This window comes from Arachis ipaensis, chromosome B5 (assembly GCF_059453495.1).
Source record: "Arachis ipaensis isolate K30076 ecotype BB chromosome B5, ASM5945349v1, whole genome shotgun sequence".
NCBI classification, from domain to species: domain Eukaryota; kingdom Viridiplantae; phylum Streptophyta; class Magnoliopsida; order Fabales; family Fabaceae; genus Arachis; species Arachis ipaensis.
The window spans coordinates 12,350,606-12,364,438 of record NC_142440.1 but is presented as its reverse complement, the minus strand read 5'-3'; the positions used below and the strand labels follow the sequence as shown (position 1 = coordinate 12,364,438).

Below are 13,833 nucleotides of genomic sequence, written 5' to 3'. Positions count from 1 at the left end.
ATAAAAAAAAATGTTGTGACTCCACAGTCAGGTAAGGTTTATTTTACTTATTAAGAGTTTAATAGATATCAAAATATTAAAATTAATTGTGATGGACCAGTGGACTAACCCATGCACTATGACACGTTCCAAATGTTAACACTTAACAGACAGAGTTTGTTATGCAAGAATATAGCTTGATTCAATTGATGTCACCGCTTGAAAATAGTTCCACTGAAGACTACTGTCATCCCAATAAACATACTTAAGAAATCATCATCACTTTAGCTTCTTTCTAAAACAAGTTTATTTAAAATTTTAAATCAATAAAATCCAATAATAATACTATTTCATTGACAGTAAGTACATTTTCCTAGATTGTGTGTTTAAGGTAACACACTACACTACACAATTCTTGTACTGATGAATTCATGTCTGTGACTCTGTCTCCATAAAAGTTAGCCCAATTTTAATTTTTTTTAGTGCCACTATATATATATACATGCCATAGAACTATAGATGTAGTTTAATTTGCAATGTAGAGTGAAGCCACGCAATAATGGGCATTGACACCTGTGATTATGAGTGCCATTAGTGAGTAATATAAATACAAAGGAATTGGGTCTACTCAGTAGTTACAGCTCACAACTGCGGTGCCCCCAGCAAGGACTACACCACCCTGCTACTCTCAAACTGTGAGGCAACAACAACAGCACCCTCCATTTTTGGTTTCTTCTCTCTCCTTTCTTTCCTGCAGTGAAGGAGAGTGTGCTTGGGGGGACAAACATGGAAACCAGCTCGGTTTCCAAGTTGGTGCTTTCGTTGTTGTTTTGGTCAGCATTATTGTGGGTGGTTGAGTCAAGTGTAAGCTATGACAGGAAGGCCATTCTCATCAATGGCCAAAGGAGAATCCTTTTCTCTGGCTCCATACATTATCCCAGAAGTACCCCTGATGTAATGACCTCTTCTTCTTTATCTTCAACGAAAGAAAACACATAAAAATTAAATCTTTACCAAATTCTCACTTTGTTGGTGTTTGTTTTCTTTTTTTGTGGGAAATGGGGTTATGTGTAGATGTGGGAAGATCTGATTCAGAAGGCGAAAGAGGGAGGCATTGATGTCATTGAAACCTACGTCTTTTGGAATGTTCATGAGCCTTCTCCTGGCAATGTATTTCACTTTTCTCTCTCTCTCTCTCTCTCTCTCTCTCTCTCTCTCTCAAGTCCTTCTTTCTGTCTAACATTTTGAGCTATGTTCTGTGGTGTTTTCTGGCTATGTGAATGCAATTCAGTACAATTTCGAAGGAAGGTATGATCTGGTGAGGTTCGTGAAGACCATACAGAAAGCAGGGCTATATGCTCACCTTCGCATTGGACCTTATGTCTGTGCTGAATGGAACTTTGGGTACCTCACTTTCTTCCCACTCATTTTCTGCTACATAATTATTTATTACTACATTTTAATTGTTTCATTCTTTTATTTGTAACTTGAAAGTTTAGTTGTTGGTCTTGTGGGGTAATGTTGGCTTGTTCAATGATGTTTGCTACCTTGTAATGTGCAGAGGATTTCCTGTTTGGCTGAAGTATGTTCCTGGTATAAGTTTCAGAACAGACAATGAACCCTTCAAGGTCTCTCTTTTTTTGGTTTACATTATTGCCTTTGTATTGTATGGTAACTGATTATTATAAAGCAGAAAACTTTCTTCTGTTTCTTTCAATTGAGATAGTTTTATTGATGTTGCAGAGGGCAATGCAAGGGTTCACTGAGAAGATTGTGGGAATGATGAAGAGTGAACGTCTCTATGAATCTCAGGGTGGTCCTATCATACTCTCTCAGGTCAAAATCTGTGGCCTTGCTTGGTTTTTGTTTTCTGAGAACCTAAAAATCTGCCAATTTTCACCAAATTGTTTAGTACTCACTCAATAGCTGCTATAAGATAAATTGTCTTCCATGGAAAGGCACTAGTGGCTGCAAACTTTTCACTCTACCTCTAAATAACTGGCTTCAATAACGATAATGACGTACAATGAAAAATATGTTGTTTCAGATTGAGAATGAGTATGGGGCACAGAGTAAAATGCTTGGACCAGCTGGCCAAAATTATGTGAACTGGGCTGCAAAAATGGCTGTCGAAATGGGAACTGGGGTCCCATGGATTATGTGCAAGGAAGATGATGCTCCGGATCCAGTGGTGAGCACACTTTCTCTTCCTCTTGTAATGTGTGTACTACTACAAGTGACTGCATATTCATCAATGCAATTGATTAAATAATCTGTTTCTTGTTCCTTATTTTGTGACAGATAAACACTTGCAATGGCTTTTACTGTGATAAATTTACTCCCAATAGACCCTATAAGCCTACAATGTGGACCGAGGCTTGGAGTGGCTGGTAACCATTTTTATTGTTGATCTTACAAATTGGATTTGCTTCAAAATGAGTAACATACATCTATGAATTTTTCTGTCATGTATAAAGGTTTTCAGAATTTGGTGGTACAATTCACCAAAGACCTGTCCAAGATTTAGCATTTGCTGTTGCCCGATTTATACAAAAAGGAGGATCCTTTGTAAACTACTACATGGTTGGTTCTACTTATACTGGCTTGAGAAGTTAAAACATTTGGCGATGCTGATTCCTACTGCATATTGACTTACCTTGCATTTATATGTAGTATCATGGAGGAACCAATTTTGGCCGAACGGCCGGAGGCCCTTTCATCACTACCAGCTATGACTATGATGCTCCACTGGATGAATATGGTGAGAGACCGAAATTTCTGAATTATGCAAAGGCTAAATAATGAATATCAATAGTTTTAAGTTCAAAGGCTTACCATTCATCACTTCCAAACAAGCCTTACCTACTTTTGTGAAAAACATGACAGGATTGATCAGACAACCAAAATATGGTCATCTAAAGGAGCTTCACAAGGCTATCAAGATGTGTGAGCGAGCTTTAGTTTCAACTGATGCTGTTGTTACATCATTAGGGAGCTTCCAACAGGTTTAACACACACACAAACACACAGTTTTCATTATTTTCTATTTTGATTTCAATGAGGCATCTAGTTTCTTTACTGATCAGTGGGTATTTACCATTTCCAGGCTTCTGTATATTCTACAGAATCAGGAGATTGTGCTGCTTTTCTCTCAAACTATGATTCAAACTCTGCTGTTAGAGTCATGTTCAATAATATGCACTACAACCTACCTCCTTGGTCCGTCAGCATCCTCCCCGATTGTAGAAATGTCGTCTTTAATACAGCAAAAGTATGTACTAATTATGGAATTTGAATTCTTAGTGGCCTTTTGTTCTCAGGGACCATAATTATGCATGCTAGGAGAAAATGTGTTGACTTTAAGAACTCAATGAAATAGTACAAAATTTTGTAATAACCAATGAACTGATATTCTCCCTGTACTAGGTTGGAGTGCAAACATCTCAGATGCAAATGATGCCCACAAGCACTCAAATGTTCTTGTGGGAGAGTTTTGATGAAGATCCTTCTTCTATGGATGACAGCTCCACAATTACTGCTTCTGGTCTCTTGGAACAAATAAATGTTACACGGGATACAAGTGATTACCTTTGGTATACAACTAGGTGAGCCTGGTTTTCTAAGTTGCTTTGGGTTACTCCTTTTAGTGATTTAATTTCTTACAACTTAGATTCCTAGCTTACTGAGAAAAAAGTAGAGTTGTTCCTTATTTTCACTCTACCACACATTGACATTATATGCAATATAAAGTCCTCTTCCAAAACACACACACAAACAACAACAAGTCACTTGCATAAATCATGAAAACAAATGGTTGATATTTCTAGAGGCTGGATTAAGTATGGGTATGGAAGTGATCTTTACATGGTTTACATGTTTTAGATTAGTCTTGTGTGTATAATAGTATCACTACGAGTCTATGACATTATGAAGGAACCCTCCAAAGGTTTCAGCTATATGATAGTGATTTGGGAAACACACTTGAGTTTTTGATGATGCTAATCTATTTCATGCAACATGTCTGCAGTATTGATATAGGTTCATCTGAGTCTTTCCTCCATGGAGGTGAACTCCCAACTCTCATTGTTCAGTCCACAGGCCACGCTGTACATGTATTTATCAATGGTCAACTATCTGGTAAGCAGTTTGCTTGTTTCTTTAATAATTCTTCTTGTCATCCAATTAGTAGTAAACATGATAAATGTTTGAAAAACAGGCTCTGCCTATGGAACAAGAGAGGATAGGAGATTCACATATATTGGGAAAGTAAACCTCCGTGCTGGAACAAACAAAATATCACTGCTCAGCATTGCTGTTGGACTTCCAGTAAGTTAACAGCTCTTACTTCTTACATCCGACGGCAGCGAACTTTGAATTCTGGTAAATAGCAATGATTAATAATTGCATGGCTGACACCATTTTTTTTTCTGTTGTTTCACAGAATGTGGGAGGACATTTTGAGACATGGAACACAGGAATCCTAGGTCCAGTTGCACTCCATGGACTTGACCAGGGAAAGTGGGACTTGTCTTGGCAGAAATGGACTTATCAGGTTCCTTCTCACTTCAGAAGCTTATTAACTTGGCTTGGTTACAAAATCAAAATCTTAAAAGGCATGCTTCTCTTAAATAGGTTGGTCTGCAAGGAGAGGCCATGAATCTTGCATCTCCAACTGGAATCTCCTCTGTTGAGTGGATGGAGACAGCAATAGTGGTGCAGAAAAAGCAGCCATTGACATGGCACAAGGTAAAAACTAAAAACAGACACAAATGTCCTTAAGGTTGATTGAAAAACCAAACATTTGCTTTGAAGAATGATAAAATTTGATTTGGTAAACTGCAGACTTACTTCGATGCTCCTGAAGGAGATGAGCCATTGGCATTGGACATGAAGGATATGGGTAAAGGTCAAATATGGATCAATGGTCAAAGCATTGGAAGATACTGGACTACTTCAGCTGCTGGCAATTGCAGTGACTGCAACTATGCTGGCTCTTTCAGACCTCCAAAGTGCCAGCTCGGTTGCGGCCAACCGACTCAGCGATGGTAAATGTTGTTATTTGTTGATTCTTTAGTAGTTGATGCTGGTGATGCTAACTACTAACTAATTTCCAGGTACCATGTTCCTCGATCTTGGTTAAAGCCAAATCATAACCTGTTGGTTGTTTTCGAGGAACTCGGGGGCGACCCTTCGAGTATTTCACTTGTGAAGAGATCAGTGAGCAGTGTGTGTGCTGATGTGTCAGAGTATCACCCAAATATCAAGAACTGGCACATTGAGAGCTATGGCAAGTCTCAAGAGTTCCATGCTCCCAAGGTTCACTTACATTGTAGTCCTGGGCAGGCCATTACTTCCATCAAATTTGCAAGCTTTGGAACACCTTTCGGCACTTGTGGCAACTATGAGAAGGGAGTTTGTCATTCTCCTGAATCCTATGCCATCTTGGAGAAGGTACACTAACTACCAAATTATTCTTCATATCACAGCCCAAGTAATGAGTTTTTTATTTGAATTATAATAGATAGCTTATGCTACTTATCTTTCCATTTGACAGAAATGCATAAGAAAGTCTAGATGCACAATCACAGTTGCAAACAGCAACTTCGGTCAAGATCCATGCCCCAATGTGATGAAGCGGTTATCAGTTGAAGCTGTTTGCTCTCCATCTGCCATCAATTAGAGGGGCTGATTGGTCAATGAGACACCCTTTTATCTGTAATGTGAAGTGGCTTTTACAAGAAGTAAATGAAACACTAATAATAAAGAGAGGACCATAGGCAAATTTAGTGGTAGCTGAAGGAATATAGTTTGAGTTCCATAGCTTTTAGGAAGAGAAGTAGCTATGTTCTAAATGTGGTGCCAAAGGCACGAGGTTCATGAATTCGTTTCTTTTTCCTTTCCTTTTTTTCTTTCTATGTAGTTGGGGTTTGGGTAGAAGTGTTTGTATAAAGTCATTCACTTTGGTGGATAGGTGAATCTAGAACCAAGGGTCTAAAATTTGGACCCTTGTGTGTGTCCTAAGAGTCCTAGTTCCCGTCCTTCAAGTTTTAACAGGTTATGGGCACTGGGAAGTTGTGTGATTTTTCTGTGTATGTATTACTGGGTAATCAAACTCCAAGGTTCAAGTTAGGAACGGATCCTACAGTAACCATACTACCATGGAAAAGTTTATTTAAGTTCTCTTTTCTGTTCATTTTTGTCTCTGGTGGCCATTTTCTTTACATAATAGTTGTGTTGCTTGAACATACAAAATACAAAACCCGAATTTATTCATGAAAATAAGAAAGATTTACTCATTTCATGGTTATATTAATTAAAACGCGTAATATTTCTCTTTATTTTATTAAAAATCGCATTATCAAAAAGCAATCCTACAAGAACTATTTTCATTAATGTTCAACCAATCCTCTCCCTCCCATGTTTCAAAGGTCCAAACATACTGTAGAACAATTAACAAGTAAAATTAGATCAATCCATTTCTCATGTGCAATCACGAAGTCATAGTACAAGACTATTCAGCATTATTTTTAGACAGAATAAACGACGAAATCACTCACTAAATATAGATGACAAGAGTCGCCACCTATACAAAGATGTACGGTGAAATAACACAAATACCTAATATGTATCCGGTACTAGAGTATAAAAGAGATAACATCACACACTACGTCTATGGCATTTTGAACATGAAAGTAACACCAGCAAGTTTAAGCACTGGCTGTAGCCACATGTTTATCAAGCTTCTGCTGCAGTTCTTCCTTCTTTGCTCCCACCACTTTGTCAATAATAGTTCCCTCTTTCACAAACACAAAGGTGGGCATTGCCTCCACAGCCCAGTCTTGAGCAACAGACTGCATAGTAAATTATTTATGATTAGTCTCCAAATAAATATTTGCTCCTTTTCTTATTTTTTCAATCAAGGGGTATTATAAGAATTCATATTTTTACCTGTAGTTCATCCACATCCACCTTCAAAAATATGACATTTGTAAACTTCTTAGCCAACTCAGCCAGGAAAGGTGCAATGAAGCGGCATGGTCCGCACCATGAAGCAGTGAAATCCACAACAATCTGGCGTGAAAAAAAGCAATGATGTCCAAGATTTCCGGTTATGATCAATGAAATATGTAACCAGTAACACTCAACTGATCCTCAAGGAAATTCACCTCCAATTTTTAGCATAATACTTAAGAATAAATTAAAAATAAAAGCTTCAGATGTCTCAAAACATCCTAGTATGCAAAATATCTAAAACAACATTGTGGAGCAATTGTTTCACCAATGAGACAAGAAATCACACACGCAATTCTTACTCTTCCCTTATTTCCAAGATTAACAGTTTGTCACAACATTCCAAGAGGGTTGAAGAGTAACCATGAGTTTATTTTATTCTCAAACATTGTTCCTCGCTTTCCTTTCAAAATCTCAACCTTTAAACACCAATAATGGAGATCAAAGAGTCCAAGACACAGGTTATGAGTTTCTTGATTACAATCTTCAAATAAGCTAGAAGCCTTCACTTTAAGCTCCTATTCTTATTTTTACATATCAAGCTAATGATCATACTGTCAATGGCAACAATTAAATAACCACTGCATAGTAGGGCAGAACTTATTGCATCTCACCTACCTTGCATCTAGGTATCTCAGATTCTCAGGGACCCAAGAACCAACAGGTGTAACAGAACCATAGCTCATTACAGCCAACATTAGTCAATCCACTGAGCGCACTCTTGGTCTAAGTGGAATTCATCTCCAATTTAACTCCAAAAATTCAGTCCAAGTATTGTTCTAGTTCAATTGTATATTTGTATATATCAATTAGGCCAATTTGATAACTATCTCGTGACGAAAATCCAAAGATACTGGAAGACAAATCAATGTAGAGAAGACGATAATTACCGAAACAAGCAAACATTTCTCTATCTGGGACAAAATTTACCGAATTTCCTGTTTGCACCCAAAAATTAAGGACACTGAGGACATGGGACACGACTTCCTATCTTATATTTCCAATTCCTATCCTGATAGACTTACCAAACAAAGCCTTAACTACTACAACGAGAAGCGAGGGGGAAAAAAATCAGTGTTCCCATGTCATTATCTTATTTCTATACCCTCTTAATTTGATCAATTGGAACCCCTAGCTGGGCTAGTTGGTTTTGTAACGGAACCACTAAGCTCTAAGTTGCTTGATAAATAAACCTAGGGTCAAGTTTCAGAAACACGAAATGATAGCAGTAACAATGAGTAACCATCATGTTAAATCATCATACTAATAACATAAAAAGTCAATTACATGAGAGCTTAGAAGGAAAACAAAACCAAAAACAAAGATCACAGTTAATTTAGTAGGCCGATGTGAATACCGAAGGGAGAAGCATAACAGCAACAGGGATTTATCGAAAAAGAATAAATGGAAGGAAAAAGGAAAGGGAAGAACAAACCAGCTTCTTAGATTCATTTCCCTTCTCAAGCTGTTGGGTCCATGCATCAACGGAGTGGCAACCGATAACCTGTCCCTCTTCTGATGAACCAGCCATTCTCTCTTAACTCGCCCTTTCCCTTTCTCTTTTTTCTCTTTCTCAAACAAAATACTGCACCAACAAACCACAACAAACACACAACGCAAGATTGTCACCATGCCACCGCCTTTAAATATGCGAGACGGGTACCAATCCTCTTCCCAAAAACCCTCCTCTTTTTGCCGTTTTTACGAATTTGCCATCAAAGTTTAATGTGCAAACGCAACGTGTTCTCACTTCTCACGCGGAGAATCCCATGCAAAATTGAATTGCCCGACATATTAATTAATAAATAATTAATGTTAATTAATTAATTTATATATGACTGCTGAATAAGTGTGTTAATCTTATCCTCAAATTGGCAATATTTATAAATATGATTTGATTTGTAAGATAATCGAATCCAATTTAATCTATACTCTAATTTAATCCAATTACGTATTATTTAAATTCGCAAATTCGCACTAAATAATAAATAAATAAATAAATAAATAAATAATATATATTTTATTTTAATTATTATTTATTTATATATTATATTATTTTATTTTTATTATTTAAAAAAATTTAAATTATTTTTATTTTAAAAATAAATATATTTAAAAAAATAAAAAAATTTTATTGAAATAAAAAAAGATTTTATTCAATTTTTTTAAGAAATAATTTTTTTAATATATTTTTATTTTATAATATCTGATCTACAAATATACAAATAGATTCGAACATAAAAAATGTAAATACTAAATTTAATATTTAATCCGATAAATTTAGTATAAATTGAATCGAAATTTTAATTATAATTGATTCAATTTAATTTATAAATATTTTTATTGAATAAAAGAGAACCATTTAATCACAATACTATTTAAGAAAAAAGTTTTAAAAAATTATCTACTAAAATATTTACTTTAAATATTACTCAGATTTTCTTTATTTACTTAATCAATAAGCAAAACCCTCAATAATAATAATAATAATAATAAGCTGCTTTCTCGCCGTGCAGCTAACTACAAAACAAAATCACCCATAACGCACTGAATTCAAGTCAACGTCAAATGATTTTTTGTTTATCTCGCGGCGAAAGGCTTTTGAATTTTGCCCAGTTTTTCTCGGTTTGGAAGATTCTTGTATTTAGTATTTACTAGTATTTTATTACTTTCTGGAATTGGAAGGATCAGATTCTGCCTGAAGTAACGAGTCTCATTGTTAATATCACTTTGGTTCTTTTGAAAAGTTTTATAAGTTATTTTTTTGAGTTTTTGACTTATAAAAATTAATAATATTAATATTAAATATAAATTTTAAAAAATTATTTAAATATTTATAAAAAATTAAAAAATAATTTTTTTATAATAAAATTTTTTTATTATATTTTTTAAATATTTTTAAAATTAAAAATTTAAATATAAGATAATAAATAAATTATTTTTAATATAAATATTTATTATTAATTTTTTTAAAAGTTAATTAAACCGTTTATTTAAACTGATGTCGATTTTGTTTGACTTTGCTTTTGAATCGATTAAGGATTTTTTTTTTTGTCAAGAATCGATTAAGGAGTTTGATTTGATTTCCGAAGCGACTCAAGCTCATTGCTTAGCGCATAATCAGAAGGAGTTAAGGACGTCATGTCTCGTCATGTGAATGAAAACGCCAAAATTGGCTATTGCTTATTGGGCCTAACCAGAGGTAAACCGTAAATGGCCCACGGAATCTCTTGACGCTGGCTGTCAACAACAAGAGCAAACTGGCAATGAGTCTTAGCTCAAGTGGTATATGTTCTCTTTTTTTATCAAGAGGTTTCAGGTTCGAGTCTCTTCTAGTGCAAATTTGACTAAGAAAAAAGGGAATATCATGTGTATATGAGTGTAGTGTGTGTGAGTGTGTAACCTATGATTGAGAGTTGTTCAATCCATCGACCAAAAAAAAAAGAAGATTAAACTAATTTGAGTTAGTCAAATAATTAATTTATTTAAGGTGAAAATTCAGGTACAGTCAACTTTACGTGAAGTTGATAACTGAGAGCCGTTAGATGATTTGACTGATTTGACTAAATTTTCATCTAACGTCTCTCACCTATCAACTTCACGTGAAGTCGACTGCACCTGAGTTTTCACCTTTATTTAAACCAACTTGGATTGGTCAAGTGGTCAGTTCACTCGTCCGCTTAAGCAAGTGTCGGATGTTCGAATCCCGCCTTGTGCATGCAGCAATCCATTGGCCAGCAGCAGATCCTTAAATGGAATTTAGATCCGCGACGAATTAGTGTTTAACTTATCGGGTTGGAAAATACCGTGAAAAAAAAATTATTTATCTATTTAGATAAATGTAAGTTCAAATTTTATTCTGCGCATAAAACAATTTATTAGTCCAAAACAAACCTTTGAATAAAGTTTAGATTTTTGACAAATTAATCGTTATCTTATCAAGCCAGAAAATACCATAGAATATATAAAAAAAAACCAACGAGGGACATACGGTTTCAGCTACATTCGCCATCAGGCCCATATTATATACCCATTCAATGAATCATGTTAGAGAATAATTTGAGCTTTAATTTTGGCCATCCTTTTATGAGTTCTCATTTCTCAATTTGACAAGCGAATATCACTTCCTCAATAACAAATTAACAATGTTCAAAAGGGATATTAGTATATTCTGAAAAGTATTTTCCCCTGCTCTAGTTTGACAATTGACACACAAACTTTAAACAAAATAAATTTTGAAATCCATAATATCTTGCTCAATCTTCAATCAAATCGTCAACAAAGGAACATGAAACTGCTACACGCCCCTTAACAGCACAAACTACCAACTTGACATTGCATACATAAGGAGTCCTATTCAATCAACATGTCTATGACAACAACACCAACGAGTGTCATCTAAATGATATATAGATATTAGATGCTATATTGCTATGTATCACAAACTCGGAATGCACTACAGTTTCATACAAAGTGGAACAGGTTCCAGACAATGTAAACACCTACTACAACTGAATCAGATTCTTGAAACAGTATGTACCAATAATGAACCAACCAATGAGTGCAGAAGTGAATAGGAACCAATATTTTAGGAAGGTGAAGCCCCCCAAAATGACTCCAATAGAAAATACAAAAATAAATGGTAAGACAGATCTCAGCATAGATGCTGTGCTGACCCAACGTCCCCTGAACAGAATGAAAATTGCAAGGGTCACCACATTCCATCCACGAGACAAGAAGCCCAACCTATTTAGATTATTGGCAACAAATGAGTGGCAGTTGCATGTAAAGAGACTGTAAGATCGATGTTGGAATTCTTGTGTGCTCTTCAGCAAAGCATCATCCCAAGTCCTCAATTCTCTTCCTCCTCCATTTTCACCCTGCAAGTAGTCTTCCTCACCACTCTCTGGAGATTGGCATAGAGGGATGGAACACTGTTGGCAGTTATTATAAACAAAATTAGAGAAACAAATCAGGAGAAGGAAACAACTGCCTAAACAAGTTGGACGGATTAATAATTTCATAGTTCATTATAGAATCTTATCAGTCAAAAGGGTCCCTCTAGTGTAAATCCCAACATGGTGTGTAAAACCAAAAGCACAAAAAGCAATTTACTTGGAGTCATCTCGCAAAGAAGCAAAGTTTCATGGTATATCGTGTATTGATTTTAGCATTGATTTTCTGTTTGAATGGTTTCAAAGCATAATTTGGGTGAATACTCCTCATTTGAAAACTCTTGCCTGAACTATGGTTTTAGAACTTCAAATTGAAATCCAAACATGCCTTCCCATCTCTCTATTTGTCCTGCCTACAGCAACAATGGACTTTCTTTTCAGCAAATATGCATTTACTAAGGGTGAAATAAACCATGAACTATCGTAGAGCCGGTTTACCACGCAGTGCTGTGCACTGTGCAGTCTTCCCAAAAAGAAAGACAAAGAATAGCATATACCTTATCTCTGCTTATTTGAAAATACCGAGTGGCAGATCCAAATGCGAAATTGTCCACACACACATAATTAGGCCCTGCAAAATCCAAAATGACCCCATCCTCTCTGCAGATGCCAATGTGACCGATGCAAGGGATGAACCACGATATCACAGGAAGCGGTGACCACACGATGGAGCATGGGAACCGAGCCCTTCTAGGGTCAATTTGCATAGTTTGGGGAAAACTTCCATGCATCATATGCTGCTGCTGCTCAGGATCCAACTCTGCTTCCATTGCAGAATTGGGAGAAAATTACTGAGTTGCCTATAAACAACAATATAAGTAGGTTTTACACATGATTTGAATTTTTTTGAAGTCTGAATTTATAATCAAGCGAAACAATAAGTAAGTTGGTATAAATATTTGCATGAATTAAGCGAATCAATGATGTAATTCAGTCATTCCCTTTGCAGAAAGGTAAGCAATCACCTTTTTTTCTAATCCCAAAGCTAAGATACTTTCATACATGAAATGGGCATTCCAAACGTAGCTAATTCAATTTTCTAGACAACCATATAATTTTTTTCTGAACAGAGGGGCAGAAATTAAATTAACAAGAAAATAAAGCTTCTAGGATAAAAGGATTTGGCTACTTGAAACAACGAGAATGTTGATGTAGCGCGCTAAGTATGCTATACCATGTAAGCGTATATGGATATGGAATTTGAAACCATTAGATCGAATTTGGTTGCATCTAAATAATGTCTGCGATCCATGATGGAATTACAAACCCTAGTTGAAGCAGAAAGAGATAAGAGAGAGATCGGATCAAATGAGAAATGAATAACCTGAGAATTGAGATTGAAAGGAAGGAGTGTAAGTGTGCAGTGTGCAGCTTCCTACAATCTCAGAGTTTGCTTCTTCTCTATCTTCTCACCTTCAGCCATAACTGTGTAAACCGTAATCAACGTCAAACTCCTTTTCTCTTCTCTTCATGCTTCTTTTCTTTTTCTTTTTTCTTTAGACAATTTTTTTATTTTTATTTTTTAACGATATCTTTTTCTCTTTATATATGTAAAGTAGTTTAATATTAATGGATTATTGACTAATAGGACGATCAATATATTTTTTAGAAATATATAATTATTTGTGTAAAATTTTCTATTTTTCTTATATTCATCATGTATAGAAATAAAATCTTAAAAAATTATTTACACAAAGATATAGATTCAAGTGCAGTCAACTTTATCTGAAGTTGATAATTGAGAGCGGTTAAATAAAAATTTAGTTGAATTATTCAATTCCTTTAACGACTCTTATTTATCAACTTTACGTAAAGTTGACTGCACATCAGTTTTTATCATATACAAAATATAATCTACTGCACATGAGTTTTTACCATATACAAAATA

General features: G+C 35.3%; 3 protein-coding genes across 4 annotated transcripts; 1 reads left to right on the top strand and 2 right to left on the bottom strand.

Annotated features, from left to right (window-relative positions):
* Positions 1-361: 361 nt before the first annotated feature.
* BGAL3 (beta-galactosidase 3) lies at positions 362-6,172 on the top strand. The gene is made up of 19 exons (XM_016346429.3): positions 362-933; positions 1,054-1,149; positions 1,271-1,383; positions 1,541-1,607; positions 1,723-1,815; positions 2,027-2,170; positions 2,281-2,369; positions 2,457-2,562; positions 2,653-2,740; positions 2,866-2,984; positions 3,086-3,250; positions 3,406-3,584; positions 4,007-4,116; positions 4,196-4,305; positions 4,421-4,531; positions 4,612-4,725; positions 4,822-5,024; positions 5,094-5,430; positions 5,534-6,172. Exons 1-19 carry the CDS (start codon positions 766-768, stop codon positions 5,657-5,659), a joined length of 2,538 nt encoding a protein of 845 aa, XP_016201915.1. The 5' UTR covers positions 362-765; the 3' UTR covers positions 5,660-6,172.
* Positions 6,173-6,429: 257 nt separating this feature from the next.
* TRX1 (thioredoxin H-type 1) lies at positions 6,430-8,617 on the bottom strand. Its single transcript, XM_016346428.3, has 3 exons — positions 8,426-8,617; positions 6,928-7,050; positions 6,430-6,830 (listed from the first exon to the last, which is right to left on the bottom strand). The coding sequence occupies exons 1-3, from the start codon at positions 8,519-8,521 to the stop codon at positions 6,687-6,689; spliced, it is 363 nt and encodes a 120-aa protein (XP_016201914.1). The 5' UTR covers positions 8,522-8,617; the 3' UTR covers positions 6,430-6,686.
* A 2,765-nt stretch (positions 8,618-11,382) lies between these two features.
* RTH (RTE1-homolog) lies at positions 11,383-13,462 on the bottom strand. 2 transcript variants are annotated; one of them, XM_016346424.3, is made up of 3 exons: positions 13,270-13,462; positions 12,443-12,745; positions 11,383-11,924 (listed from the first exon to the last, which is right to left on the bottom strand). In XM_016346424.3, exons 2-3 carry the CDS (start codon positions 12,713-12,715, stop codon positions 11,496-11,498), a joined length of 702 nt encoding a protein of 233 aa, XP_016201910.1. In that variant the 5' UTR covers positions 12,716-12,745; positions 13,270-13,462; the 3' UTR covers positions 11,383-11,495. The 2 variants fall into 2 exon arrangements, with proteins under 2 accessions (XP_016201910.1, XP_020978703.1); XM_021123044.2 differs by having other exon boundaries at positions 12,443-12,705; positions 13,270-13,406.
* Positions 13,463-13,833: the final 371 nt, after the last annotated feature.

Coding starts and splice junctions, on each gene's coding strand:
- BGAL3 (XM_016346429.3), top strand. CDS start 766: ATGGAAACCAGCTCGGTTTCCAAGTTGGTGCTTTCGTTGTTGTTTTGG. Junction 1,384..1,540: donor TGTGCTGAATGGAACTTTGG/GTACCTCACTTT, acceptor TGTAATGTGCAG/AGGATTTCCTGTTTGGCTGA. Junction 4,117..4,195: donor TATCAATGGTCAACTATCTG/GTAAGCAGTTTG, acceptor TTTGAAAAACAG/GCTCTGCCTATGGAACAAGA.
- TRX1 (XM_016346428.3), bottom strand. CDS start 8,521: ATGGCTGGTTCATCAGAAGAGGGACAGGTTATCGGTTGCCACTCCGTT. Junction 7,051..8,425: donor GAAATGAATCTAAGAAGCTG/GTTTGTTCTTCC, acceptor TTTTCACGCCAG/ATTGTTGTGGATTTCACTGC. Junction 6,831..6,927: donor TGGATGTGGATGAACTACAG/GTAAAAATATGA, acceptor TTTACTATGCAG/TCTGTTGCTCAAGACTGGGC.
- RTH (XM_016346424.3), bottom strand. CDS start 12,715: ATGGAAGCAGAGTTGGATCCTGAGCAGCAGCAGCATATGATGCATGGA. Junction 11,925..12,442: donor TTCAAATAAGCAGAGATAAG/GTATATGCTATT, acceptor AACTGCCAACAG/TGTTCCATCCCTCTATGCCA.